Source organism: Leptodactylus fuscus, chromosome 9 (genome assembly GCF_031893055.1).
Source record: "Leptodactylus fuscus isolate aLepFus1 chromosome 9, aLepFus1.hap2, whole genome shotgun sequence".
Taxonomy (NCBI): Eukaryota; Metazoa; Chordata; class Amphibia; order Anura; family Leptodactylidae; genus Leptodactylus; species Leptodactylus fuscus.
The window spans coordinates 40,797,629-40,819,623 of record NC_134273.1 but is presented as its reverse complement, the minus strand read 5'-3'; the positions used below and the strand labels follow the sequence as shown (position 1 = coordinate 40,819,623).

General features: G+C 42.1%; 1 protein-coding gene across 3 annotated transcripts in view; it reads right to left on the bottom strand.

The window, feature by feature from the left end:
• Positions 1 to 7,640: 7,640 nt before the first annotated feature.
• TNRC6B (trinucleotide repeat containing adaptor 6B) overlaps positions 7,641 to 21,995 on the bottom strand; it is an 82,862-nt gene continuing 68,507 nt past the window's right edge. For all 3 annotated transcript variants that reach the window (XM_075286789.1, XM_075286791.1, XM_075286790.1), the window contains 9 exons: positions 21,128 to 21,287; positions 20,837 to 20,962; positions 20,145 to 20,321; positions 18,405 to 18,551; positions 17,725 to 17,808; positions 17,408 to 17,644; positions 16,940 to 17,010; positions 16,712 to 16,851; positions 7,641 to 15,105 (listed from right to left, as the gene is read on the bottom strand). In XM_075286789.1, the coding sequence (XP_075142890.1) occupies positions 14,736 to 15,105; positions 16,712 to 16,851; positions 16,940 to 17,010; positions 17,408 to 17,644; positions 17,725 to 17,808; positions 18,405 to 18,551; positions 20,145 to 20,321; positions 20,837 to 20,962; positions 21,128 to 21,287 (1,512 nt within the window). In that variant the 3' untranslated portion in view covers positions 7,641 to 14,735. The remainder of the gene's footprint in view (positions 15,106 to 16,711; positions 16,852 to 16,939; positions 17,011 to 17,407; positions 17,645 to 17,724; positions 17,809 to 18,404; positions 18,552 to 20,144; positions 20,322 to 20,836; positions 20,963 to 21,127; positions 21,288 to 21,995) is intronic.

The following is a 21,995-nucleotide window of genomic DNA, read 5'->3' as shown; positions in this document are numbered from 1 at the left end:
AGGAAATCGGAACAATACACCTACATGATTATTTTGTATATAGAGTATATATATTTTTTGCTTATTTTGGTTAGTTGAGAAGAGTCCAATGACACAATGACGCACTATAAGAAACATTTTCCCCTCTTAAATGCGGAGGAATCGGTATATTTTTTTTTTACATTTTTTTTTTGCTTTTTATATGTGTTCCCTTCCTTGTCGATCTGAAATTTAGTTCAAAGCTCCGTACCCTCTTATAGGCGCAATCTTACAAAAATAATATAGTGCTTTTTTTTTTTTTTTGGATAAAATTGTCAAATTTTAATAGCTTTAAATACCTATCGGCTGTGATAAAATCCTAACAATTGCTTCAAAATGCCTTGTTATATTTTGGCAAAATTGTATGTCGATATGGAACGTAACTTCAGGTACATATTCCATAGAGGTACTTTCTATGGATCAAACTGATTACTAAATTTCGTATTAGCAAAATATTCACAGTAGTTAGGCTAGGGATACATGTCCCAACACTCGTACAATGCTGTGACCATTCCGCGTGGAGGCGTTCTGCTGCGTTGCCGCCATGCAGCTGCATGCAGGACATGTCTAAAACACTAGAAAGTCCATGTAACAACACATGTAGCTCCAGCCTTGATGTATGCAAAATTGTAATTCAGCAATCCGTTTTTTTTTTCTTTACTTGGTTACAAAAATAAGTCTCATCTCAGAATGCAATCCTTGCATAAATCTTCTTACATTTACTACTTGGTTAAAAAAAACATCAGGCACGGTACCAAAAAAGTTTCTATTTTACAAACGCAAGGTTTTTGCTATCAAAAATCCTGTAATAGTCTTTGAATTGCTTCAATGAAGTGTTATCTAATTCAGGAACCCCATCTATCTTTGCATGAGTTTCATTTTGGTAACATCACCCACAGTAAACTATAGTATTTTGTATTCGGTGCTAGAAATCTGTGCTTTTTGCGCATTCCTAAAAACACTGACTGAAACAGAACATCTAGGCAGCCTAAAGATAGCAGTGCATATTACTTTGTGTCAGTTCACGGATGGCGCTCTCGTAATGCTTGCGCAACTGCAAATACCCCATCACTCCTATCCACCATATAGAATAAAACAGAATCAGATGCTAGACAGTAAGATAGGACAATTTACACATGGAGCCTTAAGAAGCAGGTTCTGGGACAAAGTTACAAAGTAGTCTCCACCCAAGACATTCCTAGCATATTCACATGAGCATGCCCTGTTCTTTAAGTCCCATAGATTGAATGGACATGTGACTGTGGCAGTCATAGTCCCTATTAAAGTGATCTGGGACCTCTTTCCCCCCTTCCTCTTCTGTCCATTCTGGCAGAGCTGCTGCTTGGATCAAGTTACAACAGCTGGAAATAAGCTCTGGCTGCTGTAACCTAAATAAATGAATTGAAGACAGAGAGGGGGAAAGGCAAGATCTCTAGGCAGCCATCAGAGATATCATTCCTCATCATCTGTCACACACCAAAGTACACTCAACCTCCATAACCGCAGACCAAATCTATTAACCACTGTCACATCATTAATAGAAACAACTACATGGCTTGGATGTGCAAGAAACCTGTTTCTAACTAAATATGGAAAAATAACTAACCTTACAAGCATCAAAGGAAGATGCATTGCCTTCATCATTGCTTAGGAGGGAACAAGAGAGAAGATTCTCCCAATGGCACAGCTGCTAGTAGATTTTTGTAACACCACCAGGGCAAAATGCCATGGACAAAGCACTGGATAGTAGTCGCTCTGCTAAATAGGAAGAGATGTCATTGTGAATAAAGCTTGTACACCAGTTACTGGAGGGGTAACATCCCTAAAAGATGCATCAGGTCTGTAAACATTTTGGAATGAGGTAAATACTTACAGCTATTTGTTGCCAATGCCACAAGTGTTTTGCAACCTCCTTACCAACAACTCAACCATGCCCTTGGACAATCGGAGCAGCAGAGACAATTTTTGGACCATAGTAGCGCTATAAATAACTGGCGACCTAAAATTTTGACAGTCCCCCTCCCACGTACAACTGCTGCACTCATAAAGGAGATGCTTCCTTTCTGAAGGCCAAATACGTAAGAAGATCAAATAGACCATCAATAATGATGCTGGTAAACTGGACGCCTACATCCCCAGGTTATGTGTTCACCTTGACAAATAAACCTCATAATACAACAGTAATAATAAAAGGGGTAATAAGAAAATGAATTGGGGGAAAAAAAATAAGGAAACTTATCAAAAGAAAGGGACCAGAGGAAGTATGTTAAAGGAGATACAAGGCGTAGGGTCCCCATGAAAGCACTTCCTGTACTTTGGTTACTTTTTGATATAATAGTGACACCAGTCCTTGTAATAACCAATCAGATTCTTACCGGTGACAGATTAAAGCTGAGATACTGATTGGTTGTCATGAGGCCTAGCTGTCCAATATAACAATGAGTGACTGAGTACAGGGAATAGCAGTAGGAATAAGGGGCAGAAGACCTGAAGATTAAAACTGTAGTAACAAAAGACAAATAGTAAAAATTACATTATTCTTCTTAATTATATATATACACGCACCAAAGGATTCATTAAGCCCCTTTTTGCCCTGGACGTTAGGCAGCCGGCAGATATTTTAGTTCACCAGGTGATCGGCGGCACCATTAGGAGATCAGGAACAAGTGTTATTTTCCCGCAGAAAAATCATTTGGTTTTATATGGCAGATGGATGTCAGAATTTCATGCTGATCTACACATGAAACAGTAGTATCTAGGTGCACTGGTATATTGAGAAGGAAATGCTGGGGCGGGCCATGCACCTTACATAGCAGGTTGCCAAAAGGCTAGTCTCCTAACCCCTAGTATGACAGCACACTAGACTATGCGTGCATGTGTTCTTTATCAGAGGAGAGAAAGCTACTGCCACACACCTCATGGTTTACCTGCCATGAGAAGAAACAGGGGCAGCCATGTTGGCAACCTACAAGGTGTTCTTACATTTTTGTGCGGGGATAGTTGGGAGGTCACTAAAACATTACGGGTCAATCAGTACTGTTAAAGCAGGTGCATGGCCAACTAAAAGGGTTGGTCAACCTGAGTCTGATAGCAGATGTCGATAAAATCAGGAGACAGATTCTGCCGGCCAATTTCACATAACTGCATCAAAAAAATGCACCAAGCGTATAACTTCTAGAGGAGCAGAAGACACCTAAACATATGATCTTTAAGATCACTAGAAAATCGGATTTATGGTATTTACCACTGTCTGATCACAGTCAACAACGGTTCAGTCATTTACCTTTCACACTTTTCAGGATCCAAGAAATCTAGACCCATTCACTCAAAGCACTCGCACACAAAGCTCTAGCTCAAAAATAAAAAGGGAAAAAAAATTAAATCAAAGAGTTTGTTATACTATTAAAATCTAAAGCTGGTTATAGACAAGAGAACTGTCTGCCAAAATGCAAGATTTTGCCTTGGCCATCAATTCACCATGTTCTCTCATCTAGTAAACTGTCAGTAAAGGAAATGCTATACCATATTGGATTCTTACAAGTAGCCTTACGGTTATGTTCTCAAGAGATGCTCAGACTTCATTTTGGCGTCTGACTGTTAATATTAATGGTAGGCAATGCTATTGGTTCACCCTTCTATGGTAACCTTTATGTCTTGCTTTGTAGTACATCAGCGTAACTACTCTGACATTGTTCACATGCAGAGTTGAATTCAGGAGTCTACCTGTGGGCTCAGTGTCTGTACATGGTGCACTATGTCTATTGCTATTCTGAGATGTATCGCACAGTAACCAGACTGTCCAGTGTGCATTGCACTATAGGAATTCGGCTGTAACAAAGTGATCCCATTAGTCTTATATACACCTGCAAAATTACATTCCAAAAAGTGACCCTACAGTTTTGGGAGCTGTCTGTGCAGGTTTGCACTTACAGACTAAAATCCTAAAATGCGTTAGGAGGCTGGCAGTATGGGCACATTTTACCAACAAAACTTGCACTACTTTACAACTGTGAAGCAGCCACAACATCTATTAGGGGTTAACCTGACACAGACTAATGAGGATGAAAGAATTAGTATATGCGCTGACAACAGTATAATATACACACCTAACACCAATACCTTTACTGAATTGTACACAGAAATGTGTATAGGTTATATTACGCTCAGTGACGTCAGCCATAGGCACTTATGCTTAGCAGAAATCTTACAGTCTGCTTAATCCTTTACTATGGGATGTATCTGGGATTGCAGTATGCCCTATACACGTGAATGGGACCGATATGCAATTCCAGAAAAATACTTATGGGCGCATTGGTTTAAGGAATAAACAGACGCTTTTTTAGGCCCAAATACAGGACAACCCCCTCAAAGTAGGAATAGAAGAAGTACTTAAAGGGATTCAATCATTAAAATGCTATTTTTTGTCCCTAACACGTAGGAATAGCCTTAAGAAAGGCTATTCTTCTCCGCGCCGCTGTTCGCTTGAAATCCCGTCGGGCCTCGGGCAGAGCCAACCACGCATGCCCAGAAGTTTGAAGCTAACGCCGGAAGACGACGCAGGCAGAGGCCTTTCCAGGAGAAGATAGAGGTGGCGCTGGAGAGTTCTCTCGCAGCATTGGGGACGCCCCCAGTGCTGCGAGAGAACTCATTTGCATACAGAAGAAAACTGGGATTTCTACCGAACAGCAGTGCGCAGAAGACATCTAAAGGTTGGAGAAGAATAGCCTCTCTTATTCCTACGTGTTAGGGACAAACAATAGCATTTTAATGATTGAATCCTTTTAATAATAAGGTATTTTATCCTAAAAGAATTGTTCTTACGATTGATAGATGAAGTCAGCTTGAGAAAGAAGAAAAACAGAGATGTAAGTGGTTTCCGGAGATAACAATAGTGATAGCGCATCCCTAGGATAAACCATCAGTGTCCAATCGGTGATTGGCTGACACTCAGCTGTTCTAGGGGGCTGCAAGTGCTGTGTCCACTTTACTGCTCGATATGCCTGCAGAAAAGTCAATGGGCTAATACTGCAACACTCTGCACATCCATAATGAGTAGACCTGGTGCATGAGTATGAACTGATGTAAAAATATTGGTGGGCTAACAGAAGGATAAGCCATCAATAGTGTGATCCTGGAAACCCTCTCTCTAGGGAATCAGCAGAACAATCGCCATGGGCATCTAAAAGTGGCGCTAACTGGATGTCCAGAAAACTGCTTAATACATATTAAAGAGCACATGTGGTGGCTCAGAAGGGAGCAACCTGAGGGGGCAGAGTCTTCCAAACAGAAGGAGATGAGCTTTAAGTTACACCTCTGAGGCTCATCGCTTCTCCTTTTGGAGTCCCATCCAGCAACAAATTGGGACTCAGATGTCACCCATACCAGGAAGGGCAGAGCCATGACATGTTCTCTTTCATATGAATGTTTGATATTAAATGGGCAATATCTGTATATTTGATACGGAGATCTGAGAACACACTTGCAGCTATAATATGTCACACTCTTCTGGCATCCATACATTGAATATATCTAAATTCTATGTATTTTCAGCTGTGTAAGGCCTCATGCACGACTATGTGATGGGCAAGGGCAACCTAAGCTCTGCTCTGATATTTATATAGCAGGTCCTATAAAATGAAGGAACAGAGGCGCATCAGAGGAGCCGCGGGTGCACACTTAGTAATGTGAATGAGGACTTAGATCTCAATTACATTATGCACTTTATTACTTAGGATTTTTTAAGCACAACCTAAAATGAGAAATGTAGTGACATTTAGTTAAAAAGTAGGCAACTTTTGGTATTGACAGCATACATGAGTTAATTCAGCAGAGCGGGGTCAAGGTCTGAAACAGAATTTTGGTCAGGTTCATTTTCATAGCTGAAGAGTCACCACATCACTGCAGGGTGAGGGCAGATGACAGGTCTCTTCCATTACATTACTTCCGTTGTACAAATACAGTATCTTATATTAAGGACTGTATGTAATGTCCAAGCTACAGTTTGCTCTGAATTCAGGCTTTGTTCACACTTGTGTCTTTAGGTTTCTACCATGGACTCTGGTATTCTTGATGGCATGAACATTGCAGCCCTATAGCACTATTCTTGCTGTCAAAAATACCTAAACCCAATTGTCCCCATTAAAAGTCAATGGGATCTGTCAGAATGCTCTTAAAACAAACCTGCAAATTCGCCATGTGTGTTCTAACCAGAAGCCAAGATAAACGGTGAGCCTGAACAAGACAGACTTAAGACATCTCACTGCAACAACTGTCTAAGAAAACAGATGATCACTGGTTTTTGGCTCCTTTGTTTTTGGTGCACAGTCACAGTTATAAGGTTAAATTACTCTGCTCCAACAAATTAAAGAGGTGTCCAGTCAAATGATATAATCACAAAAAGCCCCTCAATGATTCCCTGCTGGTCTCTACTTTCTCCTTTTACCAGACACCCCGGAAAATGACTTCTTAGACATTCATTGGCCATAGCAGTGACACGCCTTAGACACTGATTGGCTGAGCTGCCATTTCCTGTGTGTCAAGGGTAAGCAGGAAGTAAAGACTAGTGGGGGGCAAGGAAGCATTATAATGGTAGTGCTGGGGGACCACTGAGAGGAGTATGACCCATATCATTATCTTATAACATTCTCACCAGTTTTCAAAAAAATTTAACCAGCTGAGCCACCCCTTTAAGTCACGTACTTTAAAATTCAGCAACACCAGATTTGCTGAAATAGCACAAAAGCACCAATAATTGTTCCGTACCACCTACAAAACCACTAAAACACTTTCTTTAGGAAATGGGTGAAACCTCAAACTCCAAAAACAAGGTGGTCACAGAAATAGTAGATAGGAATAGGTAGTGTAAAACAAAGCAGATTTCACACGGGTAAGGAGTGAAGAGTCTGATTGTTTCCCATAAGTAACACCTAATACTACTTATCTTCCCTAATTTATTTTTTTTGATTGCATTGGTTGAAGCTTGACACAATGAGAGATCCTGCTAAAATGTATAGGGGGGAAAAAAGCTTCAAAGTGCGCGGCTTGTAAAACTATGCAGCATGCTGGCCTGGAGATCACACATGGAGGAGTTTGGAAACTGCTTACAGTACGCACGCAGGCGGCGCCATCACACATATAGGAAGGGAGAGGAGATCATTTCTTGACAAGCACCTTTTATTTGTAGACAAGTATTCAGGAGCTTAAAAGGTCGACTTGTAGTATCGTAGTACACAGTGCAGCGCTCTGACAAGACCTTATTCATAGTAATATCCCTGTTATTGACATCAATGTTACAGCCACACATGTGAATGGAAAGTGGTACAGATAGTTTATGTTTCCCTGAATTCTGCACGTTTCAGCTGGGGCACAAAAAAGTCAAATACAGACTAGAAGATGAGGGCAAAAACTATGTGTGCATGTTTATCCACATAAAGAGGTATTCACCATAATATAGTAAAGTGCACCTGCACCTATACACAGCGGAGTCAGTCACTATGCACAAGACGACTACAGGAAGCTTTATGGTCATCTTGCAGAGTATCACTTGTACAAGCGCGATTGCCTCCAATGTGTTCAGGACGTGACTGGTAGAACCTACCCCTCCCCCCAACCCCCACCCCAACACATGACTTTGTTGTACAATATATATCTCAAAATGCAAAAGATGTTGTTATACGCCCCTGGGTTACACAAAGAGAAGACACAATAGCTATAAACAGGGTATACTGTCCCTTTAAATGCATAATATATAACTAATACGATTCTTTCAAACAACAAAACATACAAGGAACATTAGCAGCACATACAAATAGTCATGTAACTTCTGCTGGAAAGAGATGTACAGTGCACAAGTGACAATGGACTGGACATTGTAGAGCTTGTTGGGCACAAGGCAGGTATTGGCCAGGGTCATGAGAAGCACATAACTGTGGACGTGAGGACGCTTGGCTCCCTTCATCTTAAGATGTTGTAAACAAGATGCTATGATTGACCTCCATAGGAATAGCAGAAACACAGTCTTTATTGGAAGTAGATTTCAATACTGTACATTGGTCAAAGGACAGAACATCTGCTTGCCTCTATATTGCCAAGTGTGAGAGACACAGAGAGGAGCCGTCACCACTTGTATTTCTCATAAGACAACAATTGGAGCGTCTTTACTTAGAGTGCTGCACTGTGCAGTTCCACTGTTAATCCAATGGGAATTGTAGGAATAAATTGACAACTGGGCATTACTGATCCCTTCTCAACAAGGCAGATCCCTACACGCTCCAATCAGTGCAGGAACTCAATCTACCATGATGTACATTTTCCAGGAGGAATAATAGAGGAATAGCACACAGACAGGTCAGGCAAGAATACAGATCCTCTTTTAATATGGAGAGCTAGAAAATACCACTGATGGGATTTGAATGGCTTTAGTGGGTATCTTCAGACAGAGGACATAAGAAGGCTGGCGCACTTGGATCACATAACACCCACTGACTGTGCGTGAGATCAGAGATGTCCTAAGTAGATATAAATCCCTTCACGGTTGCATATGGAATACCCTAGCTGTAAGACATATCAGATGGAAATACTCCCTTTAAGCAACTAGTGGAACCCTGAACAACAAAAAGGTAAAATAGACAATTTCAGAAAACACTGGAAATGAGACCAAAACCAAAATGCTGTTATATTACTTACAACTATATATCCGTCTTGGCAATTTCTATTCAGGAATGGCTGAAATGCTCTGGATTTGCTAATAGGTTACACTGGAGTTGACTAACGTTGCCCATACATAATAAGATTTTGATTGGCCAGACTCACCTAGACCAACAACATGGCAGACTACATCGCCGATGAGCACTTGTATTTTTACCTGACCATGGCCTGGGACATTTTTGGCAAGCACTAGTCTGTCGAAGATCATACATGAAACAGTCAAAGTTACTCTTTTCATTGGCCAACATTTCTCTTACATGTATGGGCCCCATGAAGGGTAATTGGGCACAGGTATGGAGTGTTCCTATAGGTGAAAGTTATTTTCAGGAAACAATAAGCACAAAGCCATCTTACCATCACAGATGTGCTCAGTAACAGTTCACAGCAAAATAGTGTATTCATAATGTCAGAAGGCAATTCTATTTCGCAGCATGGGGGATGAAATGGCGCAATGGTAAAAACGTACACTTGTAAACGGAGCTACGCTCCAAGTCACGCTATACATCAGTATATGTAATTTAGTGAAATCTATATGGTAAGTAGCGCCATCAGAAAATACTGCTGAGCTTACAGTCCCATGCCTAGCATCCTACAGTAAGGGGTTAACCCTCCAACAAAGCAATGTTCAGCAAACAAAGCCACATCCTAAGCTATGCCCAGTTACGCCTCGCTGTCTAGGGGACCCCGGAATCCATCTCCTAGTATAAGTGCATAAGATTAACTAATCCACAACAAGCAGTGAGAGGTGCGAAGCGGTCATGGCGAATGGCTTGCGGACTGCTGAGCACTGCTGCATATATTCTCTATGTCAGGACATGTATGCTGGGAGTAACGGTGCCCCCCCCCCCCCCCTAAAAAAAAAAAGCAAGAAGGAAATTAACACAACCTTATACACTAGAAACACACAACAAAACAAGTGAACAATACAATATTAGCCTCTGATTCAGTCACACACTGCCAACAGTGCCAAGCAGCATCACAATAATCACTATAGCTGACAATAATGCATAGATACAGGGCCATACTGACCAGACAGACAATCCAGTCCCTTCATTTTATCTCCATATACCCCCTCCCCCACACACACGAGCCAACCATGCCATTCTTCTACTGGCCACCATGGATGGACGCACCAGGAGCTGGTCAGCGCCAGCACTGAATGGACCCTGCAGATTGACTTGGTCCACAGAAGTCTACTTGTGTAGGTGATGGTGCGCTATGAACCTTATGGAAGAACACTGCTTAATGCTATGTAAGGTATGAAATGTCAAGCATTGTGTAAAGAGGGATAAGTGCTGATGAAGAACAATGCTTGGGTCTCCACAAGTAACCAGCTTCTTCTATCTATCAGTATATAAATGGCATTTTTCTATAGGTTTTAAAGGGAGTCTGTCAGCAGAACAGACCCTACTGAGCTATAAGCATGGTCAGATAGCAGTGATATTCAAGTGACAACATTTTTTTCCTGTTTACCGATCGGTTTTGTTTTTGGGATATGATAATGAGCGGTTTGATGTACTGAAAGGAGTCACCCTCGCTGTCATCGCCCCAAAGGGCTACGCTGTCCAGCACCAAGTCCCTCCTATCCTCCCTGCTATAACTAACATGTACACTGCTTGGTCAGTCATAGCATGGAGGTAGCCTGTTAATGCAATGACTGCAATGGTGAAATTCACATCAGTTGTGCCGATCGGGAAGCTGAGAACGTGTTTCGTTCACATAATCCCTGGGCTCTGATGACAGACTCCCTAAACATTCCTACAAGATAGACCTGTCCCAAAGAGTCCAGAAATTCTATAGTTATAGGCAGTTACCGGTGTTCACAATGCGAATACGGACCCAATAAGAATGTGGCTGCATGGTGTTACAGGTAAAGAGAATCTCACCTGCAAAACTGTGCGCAAAACCTGCAGTTTGCTAAAACCGTAAACAGTATTTGTTGCTTCCAGCTTAGAGTCCATTATGAATGGTAAAATGTAATGCGGGTCAAAATGGGGTTTTTTCCTGATTAAATTCACATCAGAACTTGAACACTGAATCTTGTCACTGATCTAAAGTCATGTTATCAGCTTCTCCAGGTTAGAAGACAAGCGCTTTCCTCGATCTCTCTATATATATACACAGACATAACAACCTGGACAAAGTGAAGGTCAGTATATGCAGCTTGCAGAGAGGCACAATGAAGACTTTTAGGAATGAAGCATCTGACTTGTCAGGTATGGGATTACAGCTTGGAGTGTGTTTAAAGTGAATCTTTCGGATGATTTCTCCTGCCCTATTATGAATACAGAATAGGATGGAGGGAGAGAAGCTGAGCTGGACAATATCATGTTTTCTATGATGAAGAGCAGAACTTCTGAGTAATAAGGAGCAGAGTAAGCCCCGGCAGGACACCTAGGAGAGACAGTGAGAGTCCTGCTTACTGAGGTCTGTGATACATAGGTTTATATGATGTGGAGCAGAACTCCTTGTAGATTATCCCGACAACAAACAGTGATTGACAACTTCTGTGTACCTATACCCTGAGAAGCTGTCAATCATCCTGTGCAATGGGGACTCTCACGGGTGAAGATTTACTCTGCAATCCTGCTCCACATCATATAACCCTATATATTACAGAACTCCGCTTCTCTCCCTCTATCCTGCTCTCACACAGCAGAATCCACCTGCCACATTCACTTTAAAGGATTAAGACTGCAAACTGAATCTGCCGCACACTTCTGTTTCAAAGCAGGAAATGAGCAAAGAACAGGTTTGTTGCTTGAGGAGGTCCCTACACGTAAGCAGCAAGCCACCGATGAAGGCTACCACTCAAACCGACACAAGAGATGTTAAAAAAAAGCTAGATAAAATATATACACAATAAAAGCATGTCAACACTAACAACCAATAAAATGCCAGTTTCAGATTATTAGGATTAGTAAATCTGAGAGTAAGATGGTAACAGTATTAACAGAGAACATATACGGTATGCATCTGAATCTCCAAACACATGACAAAGGTATTGGAAGAGATTAGGGTCAGCTAAATGTTCTTCTTCACTCGCCCTTAGGTTGTGCCTGGTATTATGGCTTGGCCTCACTCTCCTGAAGGGGGTTCGTCTGCAATACAAGAGATCTGATCTCACGAATTCCTTTAATGACCTGGTTCCCTTCATTTTCACATATACAACTAGTTTTTATCAATCAATATATACATATATGTGTTGTTAACCATTCACCACAACTGAGCGATGACCTCTCTCATGGTACAATGGGACTGCCATATATTAAGGGCACACAAGCCATCGGCCAGGACCACAATTCCTGTTTAACAGGACTATCATCTAGAAGAGATCGGCAATATACAAATATGTGCTACATCTTTAAGAGTACATCCACATTTTGCAAAGGGTGAAATCTTCAGTATAAATCCGAAGCATAAATTGACATGGTCTGGATGTAAAGTCAATATATGCTACGTTGGAACTGTAACCTGCCGTGGGTATTATACTCACAAAAGTGTGAACGTACCCTTATATATAATTTGATTTGATCACGCAGCACATATCTGTGTATTGTAACACATTAAAGAGAGTCTGTCAGCAGACAAGTGAGGGAATCTATTAGATAATAGGCAATAAATGCAAATGACTAAAAATAAAACATGTCAGTAAACCAAGAGGGATCGTGTCATGTGACCAGATCCACTACTTTTTGAAGAACAATAATAAAATTTTTTTTTTTTTTTAAATACTGTGGTTCTTGTCAAATGATACCTAGGAGCATGTCCATTGTCTCTGTAGCCTGTGATCACTTCACTTCTACAGGCCATTGAGAGGAATAGCGCACGCTCCCTTATTGCAATGAGACAGTCTAATAGAGGTCTGTCTGGTAACAGGTTCTCTTTAAGGCAGGATGAACTTACTAGGAAAAAAAAAATAATCACAGAATAAGAAAAGCTAACACAGTTTCTGTAGGAGTGATACCTGCTGAAATATATAAAGGGAATAAAATTCAGACCATATCATCCCCGGGACCCAGTGCACACCTGTATTGTACAAGTCATGACAATCACACATACATGGAATAGTAAGAAAATGACAACTTAAAAAGATGCAGATCCACATGTTAGGCAATATACGTAGCAGCAGATTATAGAAACTGGTATTGTATTACCTTGGCCTGTAAAACTGTACAAAACGCACAAGCAATAATGCAAATTCTGGTTGTTGCTCATAATACACCCCTAAGACTTTAGTAGGGCTGTATTTTGTGAGTTTTACAAGCCCCGAAGGAAAACATTATACAAATGGTGCGGTTTACCTGGAGATTCAGCTTGCATAAACTTTGCAGTGGTAAAAAGATCATTTGGAAATGACATGAGTGGAGGTGGAAACAGAAGCGATAGTTTTCGGTACAGGTATCTAGACTGGCAGTGCAATATATGCAGCAAATACAGACGGCTTGTAACCCAAGCCTATCGTAAAATATTTCTGTGCATTGCTGCCACTTTAAGTCTATCTCAGAAATCCAACACAGAATTGCCCTATAGGTGAGCGCCAAGTGCCGTCCTTGCGTTTGTGGAAGTCCGATGTGCCACTGGCCGTCTTCAATTTGTAATTTGACACAGACATCCAAGAATCCACGAGGCAACTAGAATTTCTAAGTGCCACCAATAAGAGGTCAGAAAACACATACTGACCCTTCTGTTACCAGAACATATCTAGAAAATGAAGGCCTCTCTGGCAGCAAATATAACATATGGATCCTGTAGACTTCATGCACTGTAATATGCATCATTCCCAGGAACATAACAAAAGGGGTTAAACCAACACAAATCCAACCTAACACGTTGGGGGAGAGAATGTTTTCTGTAATTGCCACCGAATTGAAAGCCTATGTCTCCCGGCAGGCGCTTTTTCCTGCAGCGTGTGTTACAGATGTTTTACAGGAACACCATAAAAATCTTCATCTTGGATATTTACATTAAATCTTTGACGGTGTGCCCGCATGGGCAACCGGGTGAAAGGGAGAGACGCATAAGATGCATGACTGTCACAGTACACAATACAAAATGAGCATGATACAATTTGGTTTTCTTTGCCAGCCATACCAACCCTTGCCACCCACCCCCCATCCCAAGCTGGGAAAGAAATAGGTGCTTATGTTGCCACTTTTTACCTTGAAATGTTCATTGAATGCATGTTAGAGGAGCATTTCACTCACTTACCCTGAAAACAGACAGCTCTAGTAATGGGTAAAGCACTTTGCTACCAGTGAGAACTTTAGTGCATTAATGTGCAACATGTCACAGCCCGCTCTGGCAGCAAACTGGTTATTTTTTTTTATTGTATTTTTAGATTTTTTAAATACCCCTCTTCCCTGCATCTTCAAAAAAATAACTTTTTGCACCAACATAATTTGTTTTCAGCAGTCCCAGAATGCCATGTAAAATAAAACAAAACACCCCACTCTGAACCCCCCCAGCACAAAATGACTCTTAAATGGTAGGTTTTGTGAATTCACATTGTCTTTCAACATTGGCTTTCATTATTCAAGTATTTCAAGACTGATATGTGTTTTGTCCTTTTTTGTTTTTTTTTTCTTTCATTTTCTACATCTCCCTCCCCCCCAGACCATTTCTTCAGGACCCCTCTCTCCCCCTCTTCTTCTGATCTCCGATCGGGGGAGAGGAAGGAAACTGCAAGCACAAAAGGTAAAAGGAAAAAAACTGACAAAAAAAAAAAAAAAAAAAAAGAGAAAAAGGAAAAAAATAAAAATAAAAAACCCCAACCACTTTGACATTGACCGCAGGCTTTTGTAACATTGGCGATCAGGAGTCTTAGCTTTCACCCACCTGATTCAACTCTCTGCTTTCTTTTCCTTTGTTTAAGTTTCAAAAAAATGGATTTATTGCAAGTTTTGAAGGAAAAAAAAAAACGAAAAAAAACAAAAAACAAAAAAAGGTCAAGTTAGTGCTGCTGCTGCTGCTCTGAAAGGTCACGAGGTCAGAGTTGAAAGTTCAAAAGTTCATATTGAGTCGGTCCCTCCTCCCAATAGATCACCGGGTAGTAAAGGGGCAGGGCTGCCCATCCGATGGGCGTCCTCTGTGCTGGGCACCCCCCACAGGCTGGATGTGTAGCTTGGTGTACCCCATAGAGATACGCCTGGCAGGTCACTACCACCACCGCCACTGCTCCACTGTCCCAGCCCTGTGGTCCCTCCGAAAAGGTTAAGGGCTGGTCCTACCGGTTCAGCCTGATGGTTTTGTCCCACTTCCAAAGGCTGCCAGCCTGCGCCAGGAGCAGAGGGAGTTGGCGGCTGAGCTTGTGCAAGGTAACGGCTCACCTCCTCATCCGTTGCAAATTCCGCCAGGATGGTCGTGTTACCCAAAACGCACCTAGGTTGAGGGGGATAAAAGATACAATGAATGCGCAAAACTTCCTGTTTCTTGACCACTGTGAACAGAAAGGCGACTGATAAGACGCAGAGATCTTTCCATTCCATCAATATGGACTTTCTGAAAATACAGTAGCTGAACAGGCCTGCTCCTCTATGTTCAGAATTCTCATAGAAGGGAATGACAAGGGCTGAACATACACAGTCAATGTGCAGCTCTCTCCATTTACCAGTTTCCTAGGTCAGGGAATGTCTATTCTTGAGATAGGTGTGAGTCCTTATCTATGGTAGATATGCCATACATGACTGAGATGGGAACATCCCTTCTATTCTATGGTTTGCTAGCACATGAAATATTAAGAAACTTGCTTAAAAAGCAAGCTATAGTCCCCTCTCCTACTTCATAAAACAAAGCTACTGCGGATTTGGAGAACTGGGAAGATTTCTATATAATTCTCTTAAGACAGAGGAGTCTATGAGCTCAGTAAACCAAAAGGCATTCAAAGATAAATCCCAACCATGACCCTGATGTAAGCCAAGCTGCTGCCAACTTGGTGAACGGCTGAACATGAACAGTACGTTTCCTTATGCACTGCAGTTATATGAACACATATGGCCAGGTAGGTTTTGAAGATATTAGACTGGGTGATGAAACACAGCCATAGTTTGACAGTAGCAAGGAGTATCTTTGTATTCCATACATTTTCACAAGCCTTAGTTGTGATGCCCTCTTGTCAGAGTCCCACAGAAATAAGTGGTAATATGACTTTGTGGGATCTGATGCTATTTTGATACATTTTCACGGCCTCATTCCTTAATTTTGCTGTCCTCCCCCAAGTCATAGTTTTTGAGGCATTGTGAGTGCTTACTCAGTTAAAGGATTTGTACCATGTCTTATATGAAATGGATATAAGACATGGGTCTGATAAAGGAGGTGGTGGGGTATCTGACGAGTTCCTCCTCTAGAATGGAGCAGTACTGGCACATGTGCACTGCCTCGCCATTTACTCTTTACAGTAAAAGGGTTAAACATAGCAATACCCTACCTAATAGGAATAATCATGCCAAAATAAATTATTTAACCAACTTAAGCCAGCAAAATAATCTTACTGACTTTAGATTGAAAACTGCTCTCAGAGGAGCAGACTTTATGGTCAAATCTCTTTATCAAATCATAAGGCCCCGTTCACACAGGGCAGGGGATGGCGTATTTTGGTCCTGATTTTGATGCAGGAAGCCGCGTCCGAATAGGACCAAAATACGCCTGCCGCGGCTTCCCACTCCGGAGTAGGCCCAAATGAATAGGCCCATTCTGGAGGGTGCTGCAGCGAGGCGGACTCAGCTGTGGAATCCGCCTGAAGAAAGGGCAGCTCGCTTCTTTTTACCATGAGCAGCAACATACTGCTCACGGAAAAAAGGAAAAAAAAAAAGGAAGCTAGCGGTCTGCATAGACCTCTATTGTGAGGGGGCACATTGTGACATAGATTCAGTGCCAAAATATGCCCTCTCTTGCCCTGTGTGAACGAACCCTAAAACGTAAACTGCCATTCCGAAATTCTTTTTTTGACCCCTTTTCTGCAGTTATTACCAAGGTTCTCTAGACTTACATGTGCAGGGCATTCTGGGCCTTGGCTGCCTCCTGTTTGGTGCTGTATCGGATGAGAGCTGTGCCCTGGGTGAGGTTGAGATGGAATGTCAGCAGGGGGCCATGCTGCATGCAGATCGTCCGGAGTGTAGAGCCGTCGATCTAGGAAGACACAGCAAAAAGATATCGTTGAAACAATCAAAGTATTTTCTAAATTGATATCTAGAGTGGGTTTTATGCCTGAACATACCTGTGGTGTAAGATTAAGAAGGATCAGCCAATAACTAGGGCGCACAGAACTGCCGTCACTCCAGGTAGATCCTATAGAAGGTGAAAAGTAACAGAGTAATTTCCACATAAAGATCTGAATGTTCTTAAACACCAAGAGGTGCAGTTACTATACTGTTACAGTAAGGTTGGCCATACACTTTTGCTAGCTCTCATGTGAATGCTGGTACAGCCAACTGGTCTCTCACCTGACTTCAGAATAAACATGTATGCTCAGAGCCACTAGGGACCAAGCCCATACAGAGACATATGACAGAGACTTCGGTCAGGGAATACTCCTGCCATACACCCCCAAAGTAGCCAACAATGAGATGTGAACAAAGACTTATGCTGGTCGTGAATAAAGTCTTGGACCACTTAGTGAGAAAGATAAGGAAACACCACTCAAAGTTAAAAAGAACAAATCAACACAAGGCCCATTATCACTTACCAGATGAAATCCTGGAGTCCTGTGCCCCCCATCCTCTGGCAGACCGAGGGGCTGTGCTGTTCCAAGGGGAGTTGGTGGCTTTGGGGTTGTTGGTGAGCCCTGGAGGGGGGCGAGGCAGCCCAGGGCTATTCCTGGACATCTGATTCTTCCACATCTTGTTTGAATGATGTGAGGGGTTGTGTCCAATGGGGTCTGGCGACCAGGTGGATTTATAGTCTCCAAACTTTGCTGAGAGTGCTAATAATGAAATACAAAATGTCAGTGATATTCTGACAAATATATCAGACTCTATCTAGCGGTAGATGAGTTTATAATACCTGAAGTGCTGTGGATATTCTCTGAGGCACTGTAGGGCCAGGCACCAGGTGAAGGCAGCGAGGTGTTGAGGGAAGAAGTGGACCCTAAAAGACGAATTACCAGGAAGACTTACCATTTGACAGACAACAGTTTATTCTCAATATTGTATATGAAGTATTGGTAAGGCTGCACTGCCACCCTGTGGTGAAACCTAGAATGCACTGCAGTACATTAGATATTGAGTGTCATTATTGGACCCATGTTAGCTTACTCTAGAATATTTCTTTTAAACAGTGACCAATGAACATTATTGCTGGTCTGCCCCATGTTTAACAGAATGATGAAACACATTTACATGCCCGATGCTTCGGGTAGACACATGCATGGTGGTTACACTGGATTTTACAAAGCGGATTTACGTAAGAAAATCCTGTATGTAGTAACTGCAAAGTGGATGAGATTTTATAAAATCTCAGTCACACGCTGCAGAAAAACCCCCTGCAATAGACATTTAAAGCTGCAGAATGTCAATTTTTCTTCTACTGCAGAAAATCTGCAGCGTATCAGTGTATTGTGGACACATCCTACTCATGCATAATGGTCTTTTTGTAAACGTCTCCACAGAACTGCTAAAGATGAATGCATTAATAGGAGGGCCCTACCTATATGTAACTTTGTATAACCTTGATGTACAGCTTACCTGTTGGGGTGTCCTGCAGTAGCTGGTGGTCAGTATCTACGATGGGAGATGGGGCTGGACCCCCCAGCACACTGCCAGGGGTAACATAAGGGTCGGATTCTGGGTCAATATTCTGAATTCCTTTCCATGGCACGCCTGGTTGAAACTCTGCAGTTAGGGGGCAGCATAGAGACAATGATCACCATTACGTTTACCACGGAGAGTACATTATCTTTTCCAAAAAACAAGAGTGAGTGCCCAAACTGCAATTTAACCTTAATACTGAGGTTTTATTTTAGGAAAAACAACTCATACATTTACACCTTTAGTCTTAAAAGAAAAACACAATAGGGCCCCATTCACACGACCATAATCATGTCTACAGACCACATTTGCAGGTACGCAAATAAAGTCTGTATAATGATATGTCCTGATATGCCGCATATGCGCTGCGGATCCACAATTATGGATACTTACAGACCTGCAAAATACGGCCGTGTGAATGGGATGTTAGAAAGCTTTCAATGATACAAACAACTTTGAACCGAAAAGGTAGAAATTTGCATTTATACTTTTAAACAATTAATATTCACTACTTACAATCGCACAGAATCTGCTTTATAGTGCCCGTGCATTTTTTTTTTTTTTTTTTACAGCCTGTACTAATATCATGTCTGCTATAAAACAGATACTGTGTGATATAAATGGTGAAGTGTCCCCCCCCCCCCCGCGCACACAGTAGAATTTGCCACACAGACAGTATTATATGCTCCACAGTGACCCCTACACAGTACAATATGTTCCACAGTGTCCTCCACACATAGTACAATATGCCCCACAGTGGCCCCCCACACAGTATAATATGCTCCTGTACTTACCTGCACTCCCTCGAAGAACAGTCGAGCGACCTCCTTCTTCCACTGCAGTGCAGGAACTGATGAATGATGTCATCGTGCCTGCGTCGGGGCAGAGGTCAAAATCTTCTGTCAGTGTAAGCTGCGGTTCCGCGGGCTACACTGGCAGCTTTCAACTGTATGTGCATTTGCACATACACCTAAAAGAAGTGCTTGCTCGCTGGGGTAACTAGGACAGCTGCTCCTGTGACGTGCCCACAGAGAGGGTTCTGAGTTCCCCCTCTGGCACGGCCACAGGGATAGATCAGCACCATTTGATCTGATTGTTGGAAAGCCAACAACTGCCCCTACACTTATCAGCCAGTATGAACTACTGTTGGGCCCAAGACTATATAGTTTAAAGAATTGGAAGCAGATGGCTCTGTACATTAGTCTAGTGGCCATGTGATGTTACTGAAGCTATGCTCCCATTGAAGTGAATGGAAGCAGAGTTGTTATTGCATGACTTGGCCATCTGCCTCCAGCTCTGTACAGTACCAGGCCTGACAGCAAACTGCTGATCACTACAGGGGCCACACATTGGCCCTCACTGGTCAGATACTAAGGGCCTAACCTGACAATAGGCCATAAAACAAAAACAAAACACTAAACCCCTTAAGCAGATTTTCTCATGAACAGGAGTAAAACATAGAGAGGTTACAGCTCCATAAAACTAATAACAATGGGATTTATCACATTGCAATACTGGCTGGAGTTTTGTGACAGATGTGACAAAACGGCACAAAAACCCCGAGATGAAAACAGTCTTATAAAGCAGAATAAGTCCAGTAAAACATTCCACAACCTTCTATACACTAATATTGAAAACAAATATGTGCAATTCCTAAAACGTAATGCAAAGACTTACCTGGGGGCCAGCTGGTATTAATCGACTTGCTTCCCATTTTGCTTGAAGGAGGTGATTTGGCAGGTAACCAGCTGTCACCCGTTGGCCCTCCATGCAAACCTACAGAATCTCCAGGCATCATGTCAAACTGGTTGTAGGGAGAACCACCACGATTCTTCCCAGGGGGTGCAATGGAGCCTGAGAACATCAAGGAGAGAGATTAGAAAAACAGTGCTTTCACGTTAGCATCTCTGCTCAAAGTATAGCTACACTTTCAAATAACTTTTGGCAGTATTTGTGTCGCCTTTCTGTGAAATCCTGTATTTCATTATTCTTTCCATTGCTTCTCTATTGAGAGTTGTGCCTGTTTCTCACTGTGTATGGTCAAGGGTAGTGACGCACAACTACTTTTAGCAAAGTCTGTTGATCGATCCAAGATGGACATGTCGGGAATTTAAGGTATTTTTCGGACAAAAAGATGCATCTGACTAGAAGACGCCCAAAAAAATTTGGAAAAAAAATTTGCTAACATGATGTTATACTCTAGGTGGGGGCACTAAGGAGCAGTTTCAACTCCTGCACGCCACAGGCATTTTTCATTTTCAACTCCCTGCCTTCCATGAGCCTTTCTTTAAATGTATTTTTTTCCATTCACAGAGCGGAATGAGCGCTTCATTTTTGTGGGACAAATTGGAAAAATTAATTATGCTTACCATTTTTAGGTAGACTGACATCTTGGGACACTGAAGAAGGCAATCCATCCATCATGGATGTCCACTGCTTAAAACGGGATTCTACCCCAGCTTCCTTGACATAATCTACACCACTTGAGCTGAAGCCTAAGAATAAGAGGAATTTTTACAAGGTTATAAATCTGTTGCTACTTTCCAAAACTTTAAAAATATAATACAGAAGGAAGTCACAGCTGGAAAATTTCAGGCCCATGTGCATTGCCAAAAATGGTCTCGCCCAAACCCAGAATTGCTTAGAGTAATAGCACTAACCTGATCCGTATCCAGGCATGTGCCCTTTGGACTGCATGTCTGAGAGCCCTACAGGATCAAGATGAGACTTGGGTCCAGCTGGATGCGAGGGAGAGTGCTTCATACCTGGCTGCCTCTGTTGCTGTTGCTGCTGGAGGGCACTTACCATTCGAGCCAACTGCTGGTAAATGCAAGAACAAACAGAATAAAGAACTAGAATGCTACAGAAAGCAGAATGTGCAAGAACAAACATATGCTAGCTGTATAAGCATTTATTACATTAAAAATAAAATAAAGGCGTTGCACTGGCTATTAACCCGCAGGCAAGATGGCAGTGGTCACATGATTTACTCAATAGGTTCAGCGCCTGCACAAAAGACAATGCAGCCAATGGCAGTTCTATGAATAGATGAGACTGCCGACATTTTCTTCGGCTAGAACTCTGCATTGTAAACATAGCCCAGGGACAGGCAGCTGCGGGCCTTCTGACCAGTAGCAAGGTAAAACACGAGCTAGGATAAACTTTACTTGCCACACAACTTAAGGGAATGTAGAAAATACTGTTATGATAAACTACTTTAAAGAGGACCTTTCGCCTTCTGGGGCACATGCTCTCACAGTACAGCGCTATAGGCTGCTGTGAGGAACGGCGTACCTGACAGACTGTCAGAAATGCCCTTCTGACTGTGAAGAGCTACGGTTCTGGCACCGATAGCTCTTCACCCAGGGTACAGATCGTGAAAGCCGACAATGCGCTGAATTCAGTGCACTGTCGGTTTTTCTAGCGGTATATATTACCGCATGTGCCCCAGGTGGTGAAAGGTCCTCTTTAAGGTCCCAAATTGCCACTTTCCTAAAGGGATAAACGTCAATTTATTAATGTGTGCAA